The sequence below is a fragment of the Triturus cristatus genome, chromosome 1_2, assembly GCF_964204655.1.
Source record: "Triturus cristatus chromosome 1_2, aTriCri1.1, whole genome shotgun sequence".
In the NCBI taxonomy this organism is placed as follows: domain Eukaryota; kingdom Metazoa; phylum Chordata; class Amphibia; order Caudata; family Salamandridae; genus Triturus; species Triturus cristatus.
The window spans coordinates 1,015,476,747-1,015,500,725 of NC_140580.1; the positions used below are offsets into that span (position 1 = coordinate 1,015,476,747).

Below are 23,979 nucleotides of genomic sequence, written 5' to 3' on the forward strand. Positions count from 1 at the left end.
GCCAAGCACTAAAGAGTCAACTAGATACTCTTGTACTTCCTCATGGTGTTGCTCTGATCCAATACGTAGACGATCTCCTACTAGCCGCTGATGACAAGGAAACTTGCAAAGCAGCTACAATTTCTGTATTGCGTCATTTGTCAGACTTACATCACAAGGTGTCACCTTCTAAACTGCAATATTGTTGCCAAGAAGTGACCTACTTAGGTCATCTTTTGTCAAAGGAGGGAAGAAGGTTGACCCCAGAGAGAATCAAAGCAATTTCGCAGATGGCTGTACCAAGCACACAGAGAGAAGTGCGTGCGTTTTTGGGTATTACGTCATACTGTAGGCAATGGATCCCAAATTTTTCTCTCATGGCAAAACCATTGGTAGCCCTGACTGGAAAAGGTGTTCCGAGCCCTTTGCCATGGTCTGATGAATGTCAACAGAGTTTCTCTGACTTACGTGATGCGCTGTGTTCAGCTCCTGTGTTGGGTACTCCTGACTACAGTAAGCCGTTTACTCTATATGTCCATGAAAGAGAAGGTTGTGCGTTGAGTGTTTTAACGCAACAATTTGGCGACAAACAGCGGCCTTGTGCATATTTTTCATCCACGTTAGATCCGGTAGCCAGAGCATTGCCAAGTTGTTTGAGAGCCACAGCAGCAGCCGCAGTGTCTATTCGACAGTCTGCTGGATTAGTCATGAACAACATGTTAGTAGTCATGGTTCCTCATGCTGTGGATACACTCATGAATCGAACGAAAACTCAGCACCTCACCAGTGCTAGATTATCAGGCTACGAGCTGACACTTTTGGCAAGTCACATTCAGATCAAGCGATGCAACATATTGAATCCAGCAACGCTGTTGCCGATTGCCCAGGAGTCGAGTGATTCAGAACCCCATGATTGTTGTTTCAGAACTGAGGAAGAGGCAAAAGGTAGAATCGATTTAAAAGATACTCCGTTATCAGACCCAGACGGCACGTTATACGTCGATGGGTCCTGTTTCAAACTCCAGAATGGTGATGTAACGGCCGCGTATGCAGTTACGACTTTGAGTACGATTGTTGAGACTGCAAGAGTGAGTCAGAATTCTGCCCAAGCGGCAGAATTAATTGCATTGACAAGAGCGTGTGTTTTAGCCGAGGGAAAGAGAGTGAATGTGTTTACTGACAGCCAGTACGCCTTCGGCGTTGCACATAGTTTTGGACGTCTCTGGAAAGAAAGAGGTTTTCTCACGTCCCATGGAACTAAGATCCAACATGGACAGTTAGTCAGCGATCTATTAGAATCCCTGACCCTACCGAATGAAGTTGCGATTGTGAAGTGCAGTGCACATCGAAAGATTACGGATGATGTTGGCCGAGGGAATGCGTTTGCTGATGAGGTCGCTAAAGAAACGGCCAAGAACATAATGAGCAGAATGTATATTGCAACGTCTGCAAGATGGATTGCTGAATCAGGAATGTGTGAGAATACGATTGACAGTGTGAAAGCAATCCAAAATGAGGCAACTGAAGATGAGAAGAATGAATGGAAGGAGAAAACGGGTAAAATGGATTCGAGTGGATGTTGGGTTGATCTGTCTGAGCAGCAACGTTGGATGTTACCCAATGCGTATGTACTTGCAGTAGTCACGATGGCGCATGGAGCGGCGCACATTAGTTCGAAAGGGATCTGTAAAATGTTAGCTCCAGTATGGAAGAATGATGGAATTACAAAGTGTGCGGAATGAGTGGTGAAAAACTGCATGGTATGCCTGATGCATAATCCTGGCAAGGGAACCCCAACCCCAACTGGTCATTTTGCTCCCCCTTCTTGTCCCTTTGAAGTGATTCAGTTGGATTATATCCACATGGACAGGTGTAACAATCTTAAGTATGTCCTAGTGGTAGTATGTGCCTTTTGAAGGTGGATTGAGGCATACCCATTAAAGGATAACACTGCCATGTCCACTGCCAAAATCCTCCTCAAAGAATATTTCCCTAGGTATGGTATGCCACGGATTGTTTGGTCAGACAACGGAAGTGAGTTTGTAGGGAAAGTTATGAAGAGTGTGTGTGCAGGTCTAGGAATTGTACAGAAATTCCACAGTGCGAATCATCCACAGTCAGCAGGTTTGGTGGAAGGGTACAATGGCACCCTGAAGCTGAAGCTTGCGAAAATTCAAGCTTCCACTGGTCTCTCTTGGCCAGACGCACTGCCTTTAGCTTTACTGTCCACAAGAGCGACTGTACACTCTCGAGTAGGGCTTAGCCCATATGAGATTGTGTTCGGCCGCCCTGCTAATGTTTGGGGAGTCCCTAGGCCAAAGGAATTTAGGCAAATTGAATACCCAATGTTGATTGATTACCTTTATGATCTGACTGCTAAACTGAGCCTTATTCATCAACAGGTATTCGAATCCTTGCCTAAACTGCCGGAGAGTCCAGGCCACACGTTGAAACCTGGAGACCAGGTCGTGGTGCGGAACTTCGAACGCACCCGAAACCTTCAGCCGAGATTCGTAGGCCCGTTCCAGGTCCTCCTTGTAACCAGAACTGCAGTACGCCTGGCCGGCAGGAAGAATTGGGTGCATGCCAGCCACACAAAGCGTGTCCCTCTTCCACTTCCCTATGACAACTGGGTTAGACGAGGAATTGGTGTATCCGAGACAGAACCTGTTCCTAGACACATCCCATTCAGTGATGCAGAGTATCTAACGGACCATCCACGAACTGAAACGCAGAACTTTGACACTTCAGCAGAAACCGTTCCGTTGAACCCTGAACCAAGTATTGCACAAAGTGAACATTTGCCATCTGTGGAGTCGAACATTTCTGCACCTGTGGACCAGCTATTTCCAGACCAAACCAGACCTGGAAAGTACAGATACAATCTTCGTTCTCATGTGATGAACTGATGACATTGCATTACTACATTTTTGTTTGAAAACTGTAAAACTGTTTTGATTGCATTACATCCCGTACTGTCAGGAAGCTTGCTTTTTTTTTTTAAATTTTTGTTTTTGCTATCCTTTTACCTTGCCGTCTGGGTTACCGTAGGGTCGTAACGTGTGCCTTGTTTTAATTTACAGGGAATCAGACATTAGGTCGGTTTCTTCTGTTTATCTTGGGAACTCCCAGGATAGACAGAGGTAAGTTTTTAACAGGTACAAACCATCCGTTGCGAACGGTTATAGAAGATGGAGCTTCCTGAATTACGACGGGTTAAAGTCATAAATGTGCACAAGACCAAACTGTATGATATACTACATAGCAAATGTTTCCTAATGCAATGCGCTCTGACACTTCTGATTGTTTTTATAACTCTAGTAGGCGGAATTATTTTTGGTATTCAATTGATCTTTGCACCTGTTATGTCTACAGTATCTCCCCATATTTCTGCCTCCCCAACTATTGGTACTATTCATTCTTTCCACCCTTTTCCTGCTCACGAACAAGCTCGACGCTCTGAGTTTATAAATAACACTTTCATTCAGCTCTTGCACCAACATCAACTAGTGGTTAACACAACAAACTGCTGGGTATGTGGCCTGATACCACATACCATGGACAAGGGCATCCCTTATTTGGTTCTGCCTTTCAGTTATAATGGATCATTCTGGGCATTTCAGACCCTGTTCGCCTATGCTCTAGAGACCTACCCTCCACGACCTCCGCGTTCCACCCGGTATAACTCTGCTAATAGAGCCTTGGTAAAAGGAATCACTGACATGGTGAGAGATGTCAATAATACTCCGTACATTCCCAAGGATGAGTTGCGAGTTTACATGGGGTGGAACATTACAGAATATGGCATTACTCTGGGCGAGAACAAACGTAAGAGCTCAACTCCGATCTGGGTCGTACCCCACCAAGGTCAGGTCTGTTTGCAAGGGAATGGGAGGAATCAGAAAGCTCGACTTGGGAAGAGTGACTGTATTGAAATATACGTGTTCCCGTCACAATCTTCCCCAGCATTCTTAGCCGCTAAGGGTACCTATTTTGTTTGTCAAGACAGAGCATATACATGGCTGCCCGCTGACTTCTCAGGCTCATGTTATATCGCTCGACTGTTACCTCCGACATACACTGCTGCACCGGACTATCACAAAACAAGAGTTGTGAGAGGTGTATTCAGTAAAGAAGATACTGCTGGCCAAGAAGCAGGAGACTTTTTCAAAGGTTACCTTCCGTTCTGGGGGCCTATGGTCAACAGTAGAAACCTGCGTCAACTAACACGAGTAGTTGAATCCACCATTACCGAAACTGCAGGTGCCCTTAGTAACCTAACAGCTGAGCTTCAAGCGGATCGCCTCATGACGTTACAGAACCGTATGGTTCTTGATGTGTTACTTGCAGATCGAGGTGGGGTATGCAAAATGATCCAATCAAGTTGCTGCGTTTTTATCCCAGATAATGCGCCAACAGTATACAAGGCCATCTCTAAGTTACACAAAATCTCCGACTCCATTCATGTAGAGGAAGGTGACTGGTCACTTATGGGATGGTTCTGGAATCTGTTATCTGCATGGGGGTGGAAGGTTCTAATGGTCATTGGTGTTGCGTTGGTATTTTTATTCTCATGCTGTCTCATTATTCAGTGTGGCCCTGCCTTATGTAGCGTTTGTGTTTCATCATGCATAAGAAAACCACCTGTTTCCAGAGATATGCCACGGGATAGAGTAATGCTACAACAACATATCAGTGACCTGATGAACATAGAACTGGACTCTGACATAGAGTGAGTTATTGCCTATGTAAGGGCAAAAGGACGGTCTGAGGTTCTGTAGCGATCCGAACCCGTGAATTCAATATCGTAGTACTGACACGATTTTGGTACCAATGAACCGCAAATGATCCATTGTATACGTGACAGTGTTTTCGCTGCGCAACTAGCATGAATTCACTGAGAAGTAGGGCATTCTGTTGTAAAGCCATGGCATCCATTTTAGTTTCGGCATCCATCTTGTTTCTTGCCCTCACATAGTCAATGAACGGACGATGACCCCGGCAGAGTCACCTTGTTAAGGACACGTAAGCTCGAGCCCGAGAAAGGCTGACGCTGCATGACTAGGCAGAATCAAGCTGCCTCCCTTGCCTGAGGCCAGTCCTGCCATACTGGTTCTTGTGTCCGTTGTCCTGACTGAAAGGCCGAAGACGATTACCCTGCCCGTTTATGATCCATAAACACCTCTTATCCTACATTTCAATCCTTTGCACCTGGCTCTGCTCCTTTCCTTCTGGGCTTTTACAATGGGGAGGTTACGATTTTTATGATGGGGAGGATCGGGCGAAGAATGGAGAACTGTCGAGGGAACCTGATCGAATACCGAAAACCTACAACTAATCATTGTTTGATATTTATTTATTGTCTGTTTGGGATACCGGGCTGGGCATGAGAAATATTTGTGTAATGTTGCCCCGAGACATTTTTCTTGTATTTAAGGCGCTACCCACTTGATACAAATTGAACAGTCTCGTAGATTCTGCCTCTGTGTGGTTCCTATGATTTCTGTGTCCCTGCAGTAAATAAACCTTGGTCTTTGACGCCGCCATCGAGAAGCCCGTGTCTCTGTTTATTTGTGCACCGAGACAGGTGGAACTCAGGGGTCTTCGGGTGTTGTTTCCCTGACACCTCTGGACTCTTAAAAGTCCAGAACCTCAGGTACTTATTTTAAGTTAACACTCCTCTAAACTCAAACAAGAGAGGTTTTGATCGACTGTGAAAATTATAACCCCAACTATTTAATTTTGGAAGTATCCCAAGAGAAATAAATTGCTGAAAAATGATTTCTGAAAGTATATTTATTTAAGGGTAAGATTTCACATTTGTCATGATTGAATTTATAGCCAGAGACGAGAGAATAAGAGGAAACCTCATGGAGGAATTTCAGGAAGTTAAGTGTGAGGTTTGGATATCAAAAAAGAATATCGTCAGCAGATAATTCCGTCTTTATTTGTTGAGTATTCCATGAGATACCCTGTGTTGTAGGATTATTTCAAATTCTAGATAGATAAGGTTCAAGAGCGAGAGAGGAATGGGGAAAGAGGGACACCTTCGCGAAAATCCCTACCTAAAGGGAAATAGGAAGAAGTATGCCTATTTTCATAGATGGTCGCTTGGTGCGGGGAGGAATACAGAAGAGAAATAAGAGAAATTATTTTGGGTCCAAAACCCAACTATATTAAAGTATAGAACTTGAAGGCCCAATTAGCACGATCGAATGTCTTCTCTGCATCAAGCGTGATGGCAACTGAATGATGAAGTGATTGCTGAGATTTAGAGGAGACGTCAAAATACAAACAAGTGTGGTCAGTTATATGATGGCCCTTGACAAAACCAGAGTGTTCTTTTCCAAGCAAATTAGGCAATAAGCTTTCCAGATGGAGAGCTAAAGTTTTAGAAAAGATTTTATAATTGAAGTTGACAAAAAAATTGGCCCCAAAAAAGAACCTGAGAGTTCATCTTATTAAAGAAAGTAATTGATATGAAGAGACAATTTAGGAAGAATTAGTTTGGAAAAATGTGTGAACAATTCAGCAGTAAAAGCATCAGACCCTGTCACTATGTTTGATTTAAGGGAAGATAAAGCACTATGAATTCAGACATGTTAATATCTTTTTAATAATTTCATGAAATATATGGATTTGTTAAAGACCCTGTTGGCGTGGTTGTATAGTCATTTGAAGAATTGCTCAAATTGTTCCAGGATTTCTTTATTTGGCAATAATGAGATCTTGGAGGCACTCTTTGGATTTAGAGGTGTAATAAGAATATTACCATTGTTTGATACATTGGAGGAATTCGGTATATTTTTAGGAGGATTGTTTTCTTTTTCTGATAATAAACCACAAGCAGAGGCTTTAAAAGCTTCCCAGATGCAATGGAAGTCAAGTTTGTCTGTTTAATTTAGTTACAAAAAGTAAAAAAAGAAAGAAGGGAAAGCAGAATTGAAAGAAGAGTCTAGAATTAGGGCATTGTTGAATCTCCATCTATTAGATTTGGCAGTGTTGGGTAAAATGTCTAAATCAGGTTTCTCCAATGAATAGCTCATGAGCTACTGGTAGCTCACCATCTACATCTAAGTAGCTCTCCTCTGTGCAGCCAGCCTACTAAATTAGAAGCTTTTTATTGCTTGAATTAATACTTGTATATCAAAATTTGAAAGGTGTGTATATGAAATGCAACTGTGTATTTTTCAGAACTCCTAAGCCGGTGTTTGGAGAAAGACGTTGTTTTTTCAAAATGTATTTAAAGCTGATATTTGACTGTTACATTAACCCTGTAAAACCTTTTTTATTGATAGTACACCAATTGTTTCAATAAAATCCTTTTGTTATCTGGCAGCGGCTCATGGACTCAGCATGTATTAAATACCAGAGCCAAAATGGATAAGGTCTTCCAGGGAGTTTTTAAGTTTGGGTAGCCGAACCATTAAGGAAATGGTGGCTATAAATAAAGCTAAGGGCGTGACAATGGCAACTTATGGAGCTGGTCTCTGGGGCTATGCCAATGGCCATGCCCTGCAAACTGAGGACAATTCTTTTTTTTAAAAAGGCTTTTATATTTGCCACTATGTGCAGCAAACACTATAGTTCACAATGAGGTAAATTTGCAATTTGTAGAGGATCTCCTTCTGGTTAATCTCTTGTTACTATGGATATCACTTTGGGCCAAGGATGAGATTAGTTTTACTAGAAAAATAATCCTTGAGTGTCTCACCTTGGATAAAGCCCTAAATATACCGTGGCTATATCAACTCTCTTCTGGGTGAATTGTGTAAATTGTCAGTTTGGGCTGGTATTACGCAGTTTACATCACCTTCCAAGAATAGGATCAAACAAAATGTTTTCCAAGTTAGGCTTGCTAAACGTGATATGGACTAGGGGAAAAAAAATGCTTGTGATATTCTATAAGACCTTGGATAAGGAAGAGGGGGCTAACCATTATCTGACATACGTAAATATTATACAACACTGCTTTGTGTTGACAAGGTTGAGATGCGGAATTGTGCATCACCTAGTCGCTTTTCCACATATGGGGTCTTGCCCTTCTGATGCATTTCTGTGCCCCTGTGATGCCTATAGTAAACAAAGCACTTTGAAATTTCTATTATTCTGCAAACTGTACCAGAATCTGAGGCTCTGTTATTTGAAACCTGTGCTTATTGCCCAGAATATCTGGAAGCATAGAATTGCACTTAACTTCTAGTTGTCACTGTGTGTTACAATGTTGCATTATTTATAACGAATGCTATTAAAACAAGGAAAGCATATCGCAATAGCCAATGGATTGGGTACAATATATCCTATTGTTCTGTGATTTACTGGACTTTGATATGTCTATATTACTAATTTGTAGTATCCAACTATAAGATTATCTGTATATATTATTTTTAGATGTGCTTTAACCGTACCTCTTTTATACAACATCATATATACAATATGGGTTTTATCCTTCGTAAACTTATATTTATATGTGTGATTTTAGCTATGTACTTTTATGGCTGTATGTTTTTTGCAACCAAATAAAGTTTATGAACGAACAAACAAGTGATACATTATGAAGTTTTGGAGAGATTTATTCCTCATATTATTACCTTGGTGCCATGGGCACTGCATTTATCACTGTTCTGTATTTCCCTGGCTAAGGGCATTTCAAAGTGATTTTTTTACACTATCGCTGGCAACCATGCCTGATCACCTCAGGTAATCTTGATTTATTTTGGGTACTAAAGTAATTTTGTCTGGTGTGGTCACTAATACATACTGATATTTATGTTATCTCAGAATGATTTTCATTGAACATAAGTAGCTCCTATTACAGAAATAATTGGAGACCCCAGGTCTAGATGAATGGATACTGGGGTGTGACCTGAAATTAGAATAGAACCTATGTCAGCGGAATGCAAGTTTTGTGATAGGGAGTGTGAGATAAATATATAATTGATCGATTCTTGATTGAGATCGGAATGTGGGAGAATAATTAGTGCACTTTTATTGAGCTGGATTGGAAAGTCTCCAAGCATCAATCAGTGCATGCTGTGAAATCACTTGTAGGAAAAGTTTCTGAGATTTCTTGGGTATAAATGCAGAAGAAGAAACTCTATTGATGAAGGGTCAACAATCTTATTACAATCTGCTTCAAAAATAAAAATATCATCAGTGTATTGTAGAGGTTTTTGAGTGATTTCAGACCAAAATTGATTCTCAAGACTAGTAGTGTCAAAAAGGTTAACATTTTAAACTGGAACACTGTTGATCAAAAGTCAAGTGAGTAACCATCTCCCCTCAGAATCAGATTCCTGTGAAATTAAATGAACATATAGGAACTCATTATGATGTCTGTCAGAGTATCTCATGACTGACATCACCATGGTCTCAGGACCAACCGACCTCCGGTCGGAGGTCCCAACACCACAATTACAATGCAACAGCACATGGTGCGGTTGCAAGCTCCCATTTCTCTATGGTGAAATGGGAGTTTCTGTTAATTCCTGAACCAGGTGGCAGGCACCTAATGGTGCCTACCACCTGGTTCAGGGATTAACAGGGGGCCGCCATAAGTGCCCCTCAGACCCACAACCAGATGTCGCTGAGGCATGGGAGCCCTGCTAGGGGGCCCTAAAGTCGCTATCCAACAGGCTTTTCATGTCGGAAAGCCCAACATGAAAAGCCTGTTGGAAACTGCCATCATAATCCCCACGGAGAAAACACCATCCATAGGGGATTACGTGCAGCCTCTGACTGGCCGATGGGCTCCTTGATCCCTTTGGAAGCCAGTCAGTCGTCCGACCAGGTTAAACACCTACATTATACTTAGGTGGTTGGACTTTAAACCTATAAGGTCGGTCGGTGAGCCTCCGAGGAGCAGTCGGAGGCTCACCGACCGACTTTGTAATAGGGCACTAAGTGATCTATGACATAGTGCAACAAAACCATTGTTCTTACCATTGCCTGGTAAACAGAAAATAGTACCCATCCACCCTCTGTTCAGCTTTATAAATTCAGCCACAGTAAGGTGCATTTCTTGGATAACAGCAATATAAGCATTCGAATGTGATAAATGGGATCGAACCATCTGACGTCTGAATGGTGAAACTAAGCCCTTGACGTTCCAAGATACAATTTTTAATGCCATGGAATTAATAATTGTGAAAGGTTTTTTGAGCATGAACAGAGAACAAATAAGGTGTACTAAATTGGAAGTAACAAAAGACAACAAAGGAAAGACTGTAGCGTTAGAAGATAAAATGTCTCATAAAAAGGAATAGAAATATGCATAGAAAGTAAGACGTGATGAAAAAGCTGTGGAATATAGAAAGACAGAGGAGTGGAAAAATTTAATGAAGAAGACAAGTGAGAGAGAACATACCTATAAATATTGTCAAGAAGGACAGGGGTGTTGAGACCACATGGAAGAATGTCACATCTGAGCTCCAGGGAGGCGACATAAGGGAAGAAGGTTGATGATGTAGGAGATGTACTAGAGTAATCACAAGATAAATTCGGGGAACGGAGACCTGCAAAGAGAAAATTAAGGTGAGTATATTAGGACATTTGCTATATAAGTATTAAACAGAGTGAGAAGCCTAACATAACAGCATGGAAATAAATACAAAAGATGCCTCAAAGAGGGAGAACAGACCACAGAAATATTAGAACAAAAAATAAGTCAGGTCCTGGTCAGGTTGGAGGTGTCCATAGACTCCACTTTGCGTTCATGAAAAAAAGCTTGAAAACGTGCATGGCCTCCTTATATGTGTAAGTCTTATTTTTGTAGGTGATTTTGAACAAGCATGGATGGAACAGAGCAAACTGGGCTCCAAAGGATTGGAGTGCAGGTCTCAAGGAAAGAAAATCTTTTTGCTTGTCTGCCGTATTATTAGCGTAATCCTGGGAAAAGTAAATTTTGTTGCCAAACCATAAAATTTGTTGAGCAGATAACCAAACGTTAGGGAGATCTATGTATTCCAATAATTACAGTATAACACCTAGAGGTCTTTTGGAAGTAGATGCTGCATGAGGGACATGGCCAAGTCTGTGAGCATGTTGAATGTTCAAAGGAGATGACTCCAGCATCCAAATTTGTTTAGGAAGAATGGTCCGAAAAAACGTAACTGGATCAGAGCACTCCATTCCTTCTGGCAAACCATAAATGGGTAAAATATTCTGGCGGTTCATGTTTTCTAAATCTTCACCCTGCTTTTTCAACTAAAGAGATCAGATGTTGAAGTTGAGGGAATGTATGTAATGAGTTGGTGAGTTTTGAAATGCGCTGTTCAGCTAACACCATCCTCTCTTCCAATCTAGACCAAGTGTCATCCAAGCTTTGGAGTTTTTTATTGGTCTCCTCTATGCATGGGCATAGTGCCCTAATCTTCTCCAAAAGAAGATCCATGGAAACTGAAGAGAGAATATTGTCGAAGAAGGAGGGTCTTTTTTCAATCTTTTAGCCAAAGCTTTTCCTGTTGCATAAAACAGAGTAATGTCTCCTGAAGATGTAGATGAATAGGAACTTCTGGAGGACAAGGCATTTGTGTCCTCCATCTTGATTTGTGTTGACCAAGGGGGTGATGAAGTAACAAGAGGTTTAGAGAACCTAGGTAACACTTTAGGAAATGCTTTGGAGAGACGTTGAACTCCTCTTAGTCTGTTCCTATAGCAGTGTGTAGCACTCAAAGGATAGCTGTTTGAGAAAAGAGCAGTAGTACTCGCAATGACTAATAAAGAATGAGTATGTACCCTTGTTATGACCAGAGATCAGCACCAATCATTGTCTAACAGGCGCTGCATTACAGGATTAATTTTAACTGAATGGCAATTTGAATACCTTGGTATAAAGTGTATTTTTTTCTAAAACCAGCAGTGAAGAAGCGAAAGAGGAGACAATAGTAAGAAGCACTGAATTATATGAATTTAAAAACCTCCATAAAGCTTATAATAGACGCCAGATCCATATTTCTACAAGCGTCCCTCTGCTGTGTTTAAATTTAATTGGGTTACACTGTTACAGGCTTCATATCATTAGTGTTCATAAATACTCAAATTGATGAGAAAGTAGGTGTTGTGGAGTTAAAACTTACTGGAATATTCCTGAAAACCTCAATTGAAAGGTTCTGTTAGCAGAAAGTACAAGCTGTAGCTGGCCCCTCATGAACATTCCATTGTTGCCTTATCCTCTCAGAGACGCGCACTGCACCAAAGGGAAGCACGTTATGAAATAAAATAATGTGACTAAGAGAAGTCACAAAAATCAGCCCAGAAATGCCTTCAAGCCTCATGTTAGCTCCACAACAAGAAACGGCTATCAGAATGCAGGAAAACCGCCTCCATAGTGCAGGAAACTCCTGTTGCACAGTGGAGAGCTAGTGGGACACCACCATCTTTGTTGGGCACAAGCCACGCACCCATCCCCCAGTTTTGAATAAGCCTGCCGAGATGGTAATAATGTTTTGCTACAAATCCCATTCATGATTGTCCTTGGCTCCCCTCTCCTGAGAGTTTGAATATTACCACCGAAACCCTCCCCATGCGCATTCTTGTTAAACATTATCCGTGTGCAAAACTCAATTTTATGAGGATTTCATAAACAATGGTATTGTGTGTGATTCCCAGAAGTATGCATTTCACAAAAAATTGTGGAAGGCTTAAGACAAGGGGCATCATCAAAAATGTCCTTTCTTTCAAAGTACGATTTTTATGGGTGTTATCTTTACCCAGAAGTGACGTAGCTTTAGTAACAGTAGACTGTAACAGCACCACTTCAGCTGGCTGACTGACCTTACCTCATGTTAGAAAGTGATAATTCTCTGAGTCAACAGAAATGAGCAGTTAAGAAATTGGGCTGTCAGTTGACAGGGGTATAAGCCCTGGTCAAGCACCAATCACAATTCTTGGAAGGGTAAGGCAAAAGCCAACCCCAAATTTACCTGTGCTCACCCCCTTGATCGGCTGGAACAGAGCAGTCAGGCTTAACTTAGAGGCAATGTGTAAAGTATTCATAAAGCACCTAAAGCAGTAATAAAGTGAAAACACAGCACAAAAAAAATCCCACACCAATTTAGAAACACGGAGTGAAATTTAATAAATAATTTAGCCCAAAATGACAAAAATCTAATCAGTAGAATTGGAGATATGCAATTTTGAAGATTTAGGCGAAAATAAAGACTAAAAGCACCTAGCGCCACTTGTGGCTATCTTGCCCTGTGACCACGATGGAGTATTGGTCGGATACTGAGAGCAAGTTATTCGCACTGAAAGAGTTACCTTCTCCGTCCAGCGTAAAGGAATCCCTTCCCGATGGAAGGGACTGCAAGGAGCACTGAGAGAGTCACGGATAGCTGCTAAAGTATAGCTAAGGGCCGGCAGGGCAATGCAGATGCTGTAGCATGAAGATACTGTTGGTGTTGTAGGTGGTCATAGCTGGAGCATCGCTTTGGCAGTCACCACAGCGGTCGATGTTGTAGTGCAAAGAGTTGTTTCTCCAGAATTTTGCATTGGTGATGGGCGCAAGGCGAAATATTTTGGTGCCAACGGGCCTGTTCACGTTCCCAAAGAGCCCAAAATTACAACGGATCTCAACTGAGGCCACACAAAGGGCCTGATTTACCAAAGTCTCATGCAACATCGTGCATCAGCCACAAATTCTGCACTACATTGCATGAGGAGAGAGCAGGATGTATGGCTCTCTCCTCTCCAGCGCCAACACAGAACTTTTCTGCCGAGCACCACGCACACACCTTTGCGCCACAGTGCAAGGTTGTTTGAAAAAGTCTAACATAGGTTTGGTACTGCAAGGCTACCCTTCCAGTACAAAATACCATGCTTAGACTAAATTTTAGAAAAAATCTAATTTTTGTCAGTGTGCTGTACAGTGCAACACACATGCAAAGTCTGTAAAAAAGGAAAAATTACAACAGTTCTCCTTTTACTGCCTGATTTCAAATGGTTGTTATAACTTTATGCAAAATTCTGTCTCAAATTTTTGGTAGGTCCGGTTTTGCATCAAAAACCATAGGTTGTTGCATGGGAAGACCATGGAACGCCTCCTAAGTGCTAAGTAACGCAAACCAGCGCTACGCGCTGCTTTGGGTTACTTTTGGGCAACTTTCCAGCGCAAAACAAGGTTTGTACAGGAAAGTAAATAACAAACATCCCATTTTGAGCTGGTATGCATGACTTTAGTGATGCAAAGTCAGCGCAGAATGTTAGTAAATCTATCCCCAAGTGCAAAGGATCTGAGGGGCACCACTTGGGGATCAGTAACTCACACCAGCAGAGGCCAGCAGTGCTCAGGCAGGTCCAGTTGCTCGTCCAGTTGCAGGACTACGCAGCAGGTCAGCTGGGCAGTGCCTCAACGATTGCTATCGACATTACGATACAAAATGTATTTCTTGGCTGCCAAATTAGCACTCGCCCAATCGAAAGATATGTATGGAATAATCTTACTTAGAATAGCTGCATGCATCTCTCCTCGAAAGGAAAAATTATGGAAATCTTTAGATCATAAACAATAGAATTCTCCATTTAAAAAACAATGTAAACACCAATTGGTCTGATCGATTTCGAAGGGAAAGTGATTATCCATTGTCCATTTTTTGTGTGTGTAGCTGCTGGGCTGGATGGTGAACACAGCTGAGGTTCTGGCATCAGAAACCCTGTGATTCTTCTGACTCTAAATCAGGGGGATGAACTGAGAGTCTGGCATCGAGGGAGAACTGCCAAATTATGACTTAACGCTCATCCCACCAAACAGTAAGAGGGGCATACAATGCTCAAAAATGATGACCCAAGATCCTTCCCAGCTTACCAATGGTTTAGGTAGCAGAGCTGGAGTGAGAAGAAAGAGTAAATATCTCCTTAAATGTAATAACATAGGTCAGTCTAAAGTCATCAGAAAGGGTGCTCTAGTTTAGGACTGTTGGAAATGGCCCTTTTTGCAGGGTTATCCCTAAACATTTTGCTTTTTCCTCCTATTTTTTCCTGACCTGTTTGTGTTGGTTTTAGGACTCTGGGCACTTTCCCACGGCCAATCAGTGCTAAAGTGCATATGCTCTCTGTAAACTGTGTTATGGATTGGTGTTTCCACGATTGGCCTATTTGATTTATGTGTCAGTCCTAGTAAAGTGCACTGCGAGTGCCAGGGCCTATAAATCAAATGCTGTTTGCAGGCTGCAGCACTGGATTGTGCCACCCATGCAAACAGCCCGTAAAGTGTACTTCTGGCCTGCCATTGCAGAGCCTGTGTGCAGCCTGGGGCTGCTATGTCGACTTGACAAGTGCACCCACTTGCCAGTCCCTAAACCTTCCCTTTTCTACATGTTAGTCACCCCTAAGGTAGGCCCAAGGTACCCCTTGTGGGCAGGGTGCATTGTATGTGAAAGGTATGACATGCCCTGGTGTGTGTGGCATGTCCTGATAGTGAATTACAGCCTACTTTGTGTTTCACTATGTTCCCCATAGGCCAGAATGGGCAGTTTGATTATAACATCCTATAATCCTAACTGACCCTGGGAACGTGGTAGAAGTTCGAGTTTAGTATGCCTGAACTCAGAATGATAAAATACATCTTTTAGTGAATATGGTTTTAACATTCTGTGTTTGAAAATACCACTTTTAGAAAGTAGGTATTTTCTTACCTAACCATCCAGCCTGCCTCTGCTAGCTTGTGTATTGTTTGGTTTGTGAGTGACAGGGGCTGGGGGAGACTCCAGGAGACAGGGTGAGTACGCACAGGGCTGAATAGACCTATCTGCACATAGATGGGTGTGAGGAGTAGCACCTGGGTCTGAATAGGGCTGTGCCTGCCTTCCACAATGCTGGCTCCACCTCCTGTGATGCGTCTGATGACCCTGGCCCACACTGACAAAGGAAGAAGGTGCACACAGGCAGAATGCACCCAGAGCTGGTTTGAACTAGGTACAGGACCCTCTGCCTTCAGAGGACAAAGGATTTGATGGTATAAATATTGGGGCCCAGACCCCAGAACTTTAGATTACTTCTGAACTAAGGAACCTGCCAGGAAGAAGGACCGGGAAAGCTGGAGGAGGAGTACTGCCCCTATGCTGCCTGTTGTGGGGTTGGCCTGCAGTGGTTGCTTCTGCCTTGGGTAGGGAAAGGACTGGGTTGTGCTTTCATCAACCTGCTGTTAGAGTTTTCCCAAAGGGCTTGAAGTAGAGCTTGCCTCCTTTTGGAAGTCTCAGGGATAGAAAAGACTTCAGAGAACTCGCTGGAATCAAGGAACCTGCCAAGAAGAAGAGCTGGAAAAGCTGTCAGGAGGAGTACTGCCCCTTTGCTTTGTTGATGCTTTGTTGGGTTGGCCTGCAGCTGCTGCTTCTGCCTTGGGCAGTGAAAGGACTGGACTGAACTTTCTCTACTTGTGCTGAGTATCTCCAAGGGCCTGAATCGAGCTGGCCTCCTGTTTGGAAGTCTCAGGGACTGCAAAAACTTCACCAACCTCTGGGTACCACTCCTGAAATCGTTGTTTCAGTTGCCACAGAGGAGAGGGAACCGCGACCGACTGTCACCGACCTCGTCGCTGGCCTTGTGTCCTGAAGACACCGCAAGCCGCACCATCCGCATCTTGCACCGCAACCCTGGTCTCACCGACGACGACCGACACCGCTACCACCGAGCCGCTGCTTGCACCGTAACCTGTGAACACCGCAGCCCGCACTGCCTCGCTTCACTTCGCTGGCCTGGTCTCACTGACAGGGTCACCTCTGGCTCAACACCCGTGACCTCCTTGTCCCACACAGCCGTCCGGGTCGACCAACGCCAATTCCCACCTACCGGCTCTGTCGCCTGCATCGCAATCTACGAGCACTGCATCGAGCATCGTCTCACACTGCACCGCACACCTTGGTCTCACTGACGCCGTCTGGATGATCGTCACCGAGCCGCTGCCTGCACCGCATCGAGAGGACACCCCGCCCTGCACTGCTTCCACTTTGCACCGCAACCACGATGGACGCCACGACCAGCTCACACCTCCGTGTGAGCCGAAATAAGAAAGGTACTGTTACCAAGTCTGTTCACGCTGTTGATGGCCCGTACCAACCCGGTCAGCTGGAACTGTGAGACTCTGTTGTTTTCAGCATCGCGGTAGGCTTGGAACGAGCTACCGACTCGTACGAACTGGGTTTTCAACGTATTTTTACAAAGTTATTTTGCTAACTGAAGATTTTTAAGTACTGTATTGTGGATTTGTATCATTTTGGTCTTGTCTTAAGTATATAAAAATATTGGATATTTTTCTAAACTGGTGTGGTGTTCGTTTGTGGTGCTTACACTGTATTACTGTTGGTTATGTGCAAATGCTTTACACACTGCCTCTAAGATAAGCCTGACTGCTTGTGCCAAGCTACCAAGGGGGTGAGCAGGGGTTATTTTAGGAGTGTAACTCCCTTACCCTGACTAGGAAGAAGGGTCCCTATTTGGACAAAGGTGCAAGCCCTTGCCAACTAGAGACCCCCATTTCTAACAAGGACATTCCTGGATGTCCTTCTAATTCAGCACAAGGAGAAATAAGTGGCCATATGAGCTTGCAAATGCAAAAGTCTTCAGATATCATGAAATATATATATGCTTTCTTTTGCCTCCGGTATTGTAAAATGTGACGATACAAAGATGTACTACAAAGCAGTAATTGATTTGCTCTTTGTGCAATGGTAAGTTTAATGGTTACCCAGTCAGGGTAAATATTACAATTGTTGTTCAAATGAATTGTGTTTATTTACTGTCAGTTGTCTTTATAAGTGCCGCACACAGATTGATTAATGACACGTTTTAACACAGATGTGATTTCACTTGCTTCTGATTAAAAACAACAATAGGATATAAAGATTATAGCAACCCCTTTCAGCAACAAAGGAAAACATGCCTGTAGAAATGTACTGTCATTTGAACTGAATTAATTTTCTCGTCACAGGGCTGATGATGCGGTGTGACTAGATCAATTTCATTAAAGCAAAAGTGAAGCAAAATGGAGTGGAGACTGTAGTTATGTGACAAGAAATAGAACAAGCATTGGCAAAAAAAGTACACCTCCTTTGATACTGTCGCCAAGGTCTTTTTCTGGGTTGGGGTTCGGTTTATTGGATGGATGTTTGGTGATTGGGGTAGCTGGGCTCAGTGTTGGTGATGCATGCACCTATTGCCACTAACGATTTACTGAGCACTGGTGCCCCATCCTCCTAGCAGGAGCCGGTTTTAACCGGCATGAAGCATCACCAACCCACATGCAACTGGCCTGTCACTTCCAGCATAACATGCAGAAATAATTTAGGGTTGGAGTATGTGTGACTTTACCATGGAGAGGTGACACCATGAAGAAGATTAGGCATAGGACGAAAAATAAATGTTTCAATCTCAATGCGTTCTCCTTCATACAAAACAAGTTTATAGGCATTTTACTAAACAGTCATATCCACGGCTTGGCTTCAGGTGTACCCTCCCCTCTATGTAATGTTGGGCCTCAGGCCCACATTGGAGAAGGAACAGACACGGACACCCAGTGAAGGTAGATCAGTAACAGGTCCCGAGCACGTGCACCCGGGCCTTTTTATTGACGGGGCCACGTCACTCGTGGCACACGTGATGGATGGGTGTGGGGTGCAGTGTGTTCAGCCCTCAAGGGAGTGGCCGGAGTTACAGCTTCCTGCGGAACACTAGAACGTGTCCCGCAGGACTTTACACTCTACATCCTCACGGTTCTACTCCTCTACTGTTCAATAGTTCAAAACCACATGCTACTTCTCTTAGCCTCAAAATAAGTGGAAATGGAGAAAGAAGCAGGGGCGGCTCAAATATTGAGTACTAAATAAGTGAGATCGCAGTAAAATAAATGTGACTTTTGTTTTTTGTATGTCTGTGCCCCTCACATCAATGGTGGACACCAGACTTCACTTACGATGGGGTTTAAAAGATGCAGGAGTCGCAAACATGACAACCCTCCCGATTCGGGCGGGAGATTACCTATTTCAAGGCTAGTCTTCCTCCTCCCTATTCCTGCATGCTAAAACCTGATTCTTCAATGAGCTTCTGTTGACGGGGACTGGTCTTGTGTGACTCAGAGTATGTACTACCAGTAACCTGCTCGGGGGCCAGGGGACAACAATTTTGTTACACTTTTGCTTCCTGCCATAGTTTTTTTTCCGTGCTCCTGGCAGGTAAAAAAAATACATATTTTTTCTTTTTTGATATCCGACCTTGCAGCAGCACACTTGCAAGTCCCATGCATGAAAAAAGAGCAGATTAAGGCCTTGCCCTCAATAGAAATCAGTGGGAGAAATACATTCACCAGATTATTATTTTTTGTAATCTCTTGCTTTCCTCTTCTAAAATGTTGCCATGTATGGAGTCGGTCTGGTTCACCAGCAGTGAAGTGCTGTTCCCCTTCTCGGACATCAGAGTGGAGAGCCCCAATGCAAATAGAGTACAAACACAACTATATATTCTGCTGCTCCTTACAGTCTTTGCTGTTGTAGGAATGTGGCATAATGCAGCAGTGTGCACGGACTAACTCCCAACTGCTGCACCTGGGATGAGCAGACCCTTGCTGTGACCAGGTGAATGTCTCTAATGAGACTCACTCCTTGTCCAACCCACTTGGGAAGAAAATGTTCCCTGCATGATACACAGGCATGCAACTCTTCTGTGAGTGCCCAACTGCATGCATACCTAGTATCCCGACCAATGTTTGGCCCTGGCATCACAGTAATCTATAGTGTGTGCATAGCCTTGGACTTTCCCTCACCAGGTGAAGTCCAGGATCGGTCCTGTGACCTGGAGGGGTGCACCAAACGTACCCTCAGAAGGAGGACTGCTGTCCCTGTCTTGGGTTTAGCACATAGGAGGTTGTGGCAGTATGCTGTGTTTTATGATCACAAATAGTTGACCAGACCTTTTTATCGGTGTCTGTGAGGGTGTGGCTGACTGGTCCCTTTCGTGTAATCTTCTTCTATTATGTGAAAAACGGCATCCTTTGTGTATGTCAATTGGGTGTGCAGTTGTTGTACTCATGCAGTACCGGTAGTATTGAGATTGTGTGTGTATGAGTCCAAATACTGAAACCAGGGGGATTCGTTTGCAATGCACTGCTTTACCTAGGCAGAGGATGTGGACATCTTCCTCAGATTGTGGATTTGGAACCACATTGCCGGCATTTCTGTGGTTGGAGGCTGTGGATCCAGACAGTGAAGTGATGAGGATGTAGACAGGGTTAACTCTGTAAATGTCATAAAGACTTTGTTAACTAGGGGCTGCTAAATTGCTGAAATGAGCACTGTTATTTGGGGATGATTGAAGGGTGAGTGTGCTTCTGTTATTCAATGGGAGGAAGTTTCAAGGTCAGTCTTGCCCATTTGCCTAACCATAATTACTACTTCAGAGAGACTGATACCAGTCAGGTGCACAAACCTCACGCTTCATTGTCCACGTGTTGTGGGTTTCCCAGTTTGAAGACAACGCCGGCTGTGCCTGGAAGGCAGCTTGTGAAGAACACTTGAAAGGGAATCCCCCCAAATCAGTTCTGAAGTTTGGGATAGTAGATCCACATCTGCTTTCTGGACATTTGTATAAAAGTGGGGCTCAAATCAGCCCTCTTAGTTCCCGTTTCCAGAGCTTCATAACCAAGGAAGGGAGAGTTCTGCAGAGTACTCAAAGACTGTGATGTGACTTTGAGCTTCTTTTGGACTAGGTCTGCTAGACAGTTTCTTATAGGTGAGGGACCTCACCTGAAGTCTACATTTTCTGTTGCCCTGCTCAGAGAAGACGAAAGTAGCAGCTTTTGATTTCTTCAGTGACCAACCCTGAAGCTGTTTTAATCACCGCAGGTCTCTGCCCGTAGTGGGACTGAACTGCTGAGCACATGCTGAAGGAATCGAAAAGGGCTAAAGACTAAAATCCTACCCACTGAGATATCAGAGGTAAGAACCTGAGTAGACAATGACTGCTTGACCATTTAACTTGTGGGAGAATGTAAACAGCACCTGACCCTTATTCATGAATCTACCATATATTTGCCAAATTACAGATCCAACTAGGGTTGCCCATATGGGAGAGAGCACATAGGGGGACTAAGAGATGTGGTACCCACAAGAGATTAATGATCAGGCATACCACCATGTACGCTGGAATGAATTGTGTAATATTGAGCACAGCTGTATAATTAAAAAGTACTTTCTCTTTCCAAAACACAATCACTGGGCTGGAAATCAAATGTATTATTGGTTAATTGTTGAGTTCTGAGCTTATGTCCCTCACACTACCTACACTACTACACTACTCTACGAGATTTAGCAGAGTTTTGCGAGTGGCCAGAATTAGGCACGTCACACCGCTCCCACTGATTTTTAGCGCCGAGTGCACGTTTCGCCAGAAAAATCAGCACAAATGGCACCAGGAGGGCACTGCTTCTCAAATTAATTTTGCTGCGGCTCAAGTAGATTTTCTACTCGAGTGGCAGCTTTCTGAGCGCTACGATTGTGACTGCCCGCCACCGCCCGCACTGGGAAAATCTCACCGGCTACCCTCCTAACGACCAAAAAAGCGCACTAGGGGATGCCAAATCTCACTCACTAACTTACCATTGGTGAGCTGCAAATGAGAAAAAACTCTGGCACAGAAATCCGGCGGCGGAGTGAAATTTATCACCCACCAGTACTTGCGGTGAGACTGAGAGTCAACCACAGGAAGGGTTGTATTTGGCAAATTACCTCTGTCATAATGGTGTGGGCCTGATAGCCCCTGTCTGCCCTGTGAATGCCAAACAGGTTCCTACAAATATGCAACACCAGGGCCGGCTTTAGCTCTGGTGGCGCCCTGTGCAACAATGTTTGTTGGCGCCCCCCAAAGCCCACCTCCGGCAGGAATTCCCTCATTACCACCCTTCCACAGTGCCCCTCAAGACTCCATAACTAGTCTTTCTCAGATGCATTATATTCGTTTTGTAGCATTGCTCATATCAGTGTAGGGTGTCAGGGCACTTTACATCACACATATTACACAGAGACAATCAATCCAGTGGCATAGCTAGCCCTTTGGTGGCCCGTGGCGGTCATTGAGTTTTCGGCCCTGGGGTGGCCAATTTAAGAGTAGGACGGCAGGTAAGAGCTGGGGGTGGGGGGTGGGAGGCCACTGCCCCAAAACGCGTTCCGCCAGGTGCGGATCACCCACCTTGCTACGCCACTGAATCAATTACACGGGTGTGAATCAGTGTATGGGAAACGTTACATAAAACAGACTGGGGATTAAATCATAACTCTCTAACCTATACCATGCAGTTTTCATGAAGCTCTTTGATGACAGTTAATTGCTCACTGTTCTACATTAGGATTTTAACTTAAAAACTGCAAGTAAGAATAAGATCTCTCTGACAAAAGCAGTAACCTACTGACTTACTTATATTATGTGCTCTTTGTGATGTGCATAGTACACGTTCTTTGCAGCAGGCATATTAACCCTCTGTGCTACCTTATGTTGAATCAAAACTTCCACTTAACAAAGATCCGATCTCTCTCTCCAGAAAGAACATTAATCACCGGAGTTATCCTGACAGGTTTATTGTTTCCTGAAAATTGTTGTAGGGAAAGTATGCAGCCAGGTGTCTGCCTACAACTTACTTTGTTTCAATTTACAAACTGAAAGGGAATCACACAAAATTGAGCTGGCGTAGAATGTCTCTAGCAATCAAGGCGGCAAGAAGACATACTGATGGTACGAGGAGCGAGCTGAGCTCGGCTCTATCTGCCTAGACCAATTAAATGAAATTCCCGAACGTTCACGCGAAAACTTTTATTTTGTTTTCTTACTCAGTGCAGGCGTTTGAGCAATGCAACTGGCGTCGATTTCAGAGCACAGATGGCGACCCCTGACCTTGGCACCCGGTGCGGTGGCACCGCTCGCACCGCCCAAAAGCCGGCACTGTGCAACACATATTTACATCTAGGTTTGTGAAGCGCAGCTGCTCACATGGAGATGGAATGCTTTGTGTACAATCACCAATGCAAGATGTAAACACTTGCTTAAAACATTGATGAAATGATAGGAAAGGATCCAACATTTGAATAACATTTCTTACAGCAGTTGCAAAAGGGGGCTTACCCAAATAAAACAATGAATCAAGGGTCTGACCCAAAACCCAGGCTCTGTTTAGGTATAAGAGATAAGGGCTTTGGATGTACCCAATCTAAAACGGGTGAGGTCGTCATTATTCATTTTGAACAGAAATGTGCTGAAATATATAATAATGACTGGAGCCTACACTTTCACCAACATAGTATTCAATTCATTCATAATTTAAAAATATTTCCGAAGTCCAATAAAAGAGTTTTATTTTTATTTTTTTTTATTTTATTTTTTTGTGAAAAACTTTATTGTGCAATATAGCATCGTTACAAATATGGGCCTACAACCACCAGGGCCGGCCGCTAGTAGATGCATATCAATTGCTGGATGTCACGAAACAGCGACTGATCCCCAGAGGCAAAGCAGGGTTACAGGAGATATTCTAAGCAACTCAGACGCTAGGCCGGATACAGATCTTTAAAATTTTTGAAAAAGAAAAAGAAGGAACAAACAAAGAAACAATGAAACAAAACTCAAGGCAAGAAACAGTCTAGGTGGTGTCGAGCTCCGACGGGGGGATCCTACCATACTAGGTAGAGAATCAGGAGGACAATAAAGATGACCAGGGGGGGGGGAGGCAGCGGGGAAGTCAGAACAATCAGTCGAAAGGGTACAGTATTCCAGGAACCTCAGGATCAGGGGGACGGAGAAGTGTCCGGAGTATCTACAAAAGGGGGCGTACAGATGTTACCTCGGTAGGTGTTCCACTGACCCCAAATTCTACCCCACGCTCCAGGCTTGCCCCGAACCATATACACCGTCTTCTCTCTGAACATGCACCAGTCCAGTCCATATTCTCCTTCCACACTGACACGGTAGGAGGCCGTCGGGAACCCCAAAGCTGCGCAATATCCCGCTTTGCAATCATGTTCCCCAGTG

The 23,979-nt window shown here is 43.6% G+C and overlaps 1 protein-coding gene across 7 annotated transcripts in view; it reads left to right on the forward strand.

Moving 5' to 3' along the window:
* LOC146868603 (endogenous retrovirus group PABLB member 1 Env polyprotein-like) overlaps positions 1–23,979 on the forward strand; it is a 349,779-nt gene that overhangs the window by 105,701 nt on the left and 220,099 nt on the right. For 4 of the 7 annotated variants that reach the window (XM_085611933.1, XM_085611949.1, XM_085611922.1 and 1 more), the window contains one exon: positions 2,382–8,388. The exons of 2 other annotated variants lie outside the window; for them this stretch is intronic. In XM_085611933.1, the coding sequence (XP_085468059.1) occupies positions 3,171–4,715 (1,545 nt within the window). In that variant the 5' untranslated portion in view covers positions 2,382–3,170 and the 3' untranslated portion in view covers positions 4,716–8,388. Of the gene's footprint in view, positions 1–2,381; positions 8,389–20,807; positions 20,901–23,979 lie in introns of those variants that run through there. One more of the 7 variants, XR_014963082.1, reaches the window with a different exon arrangement.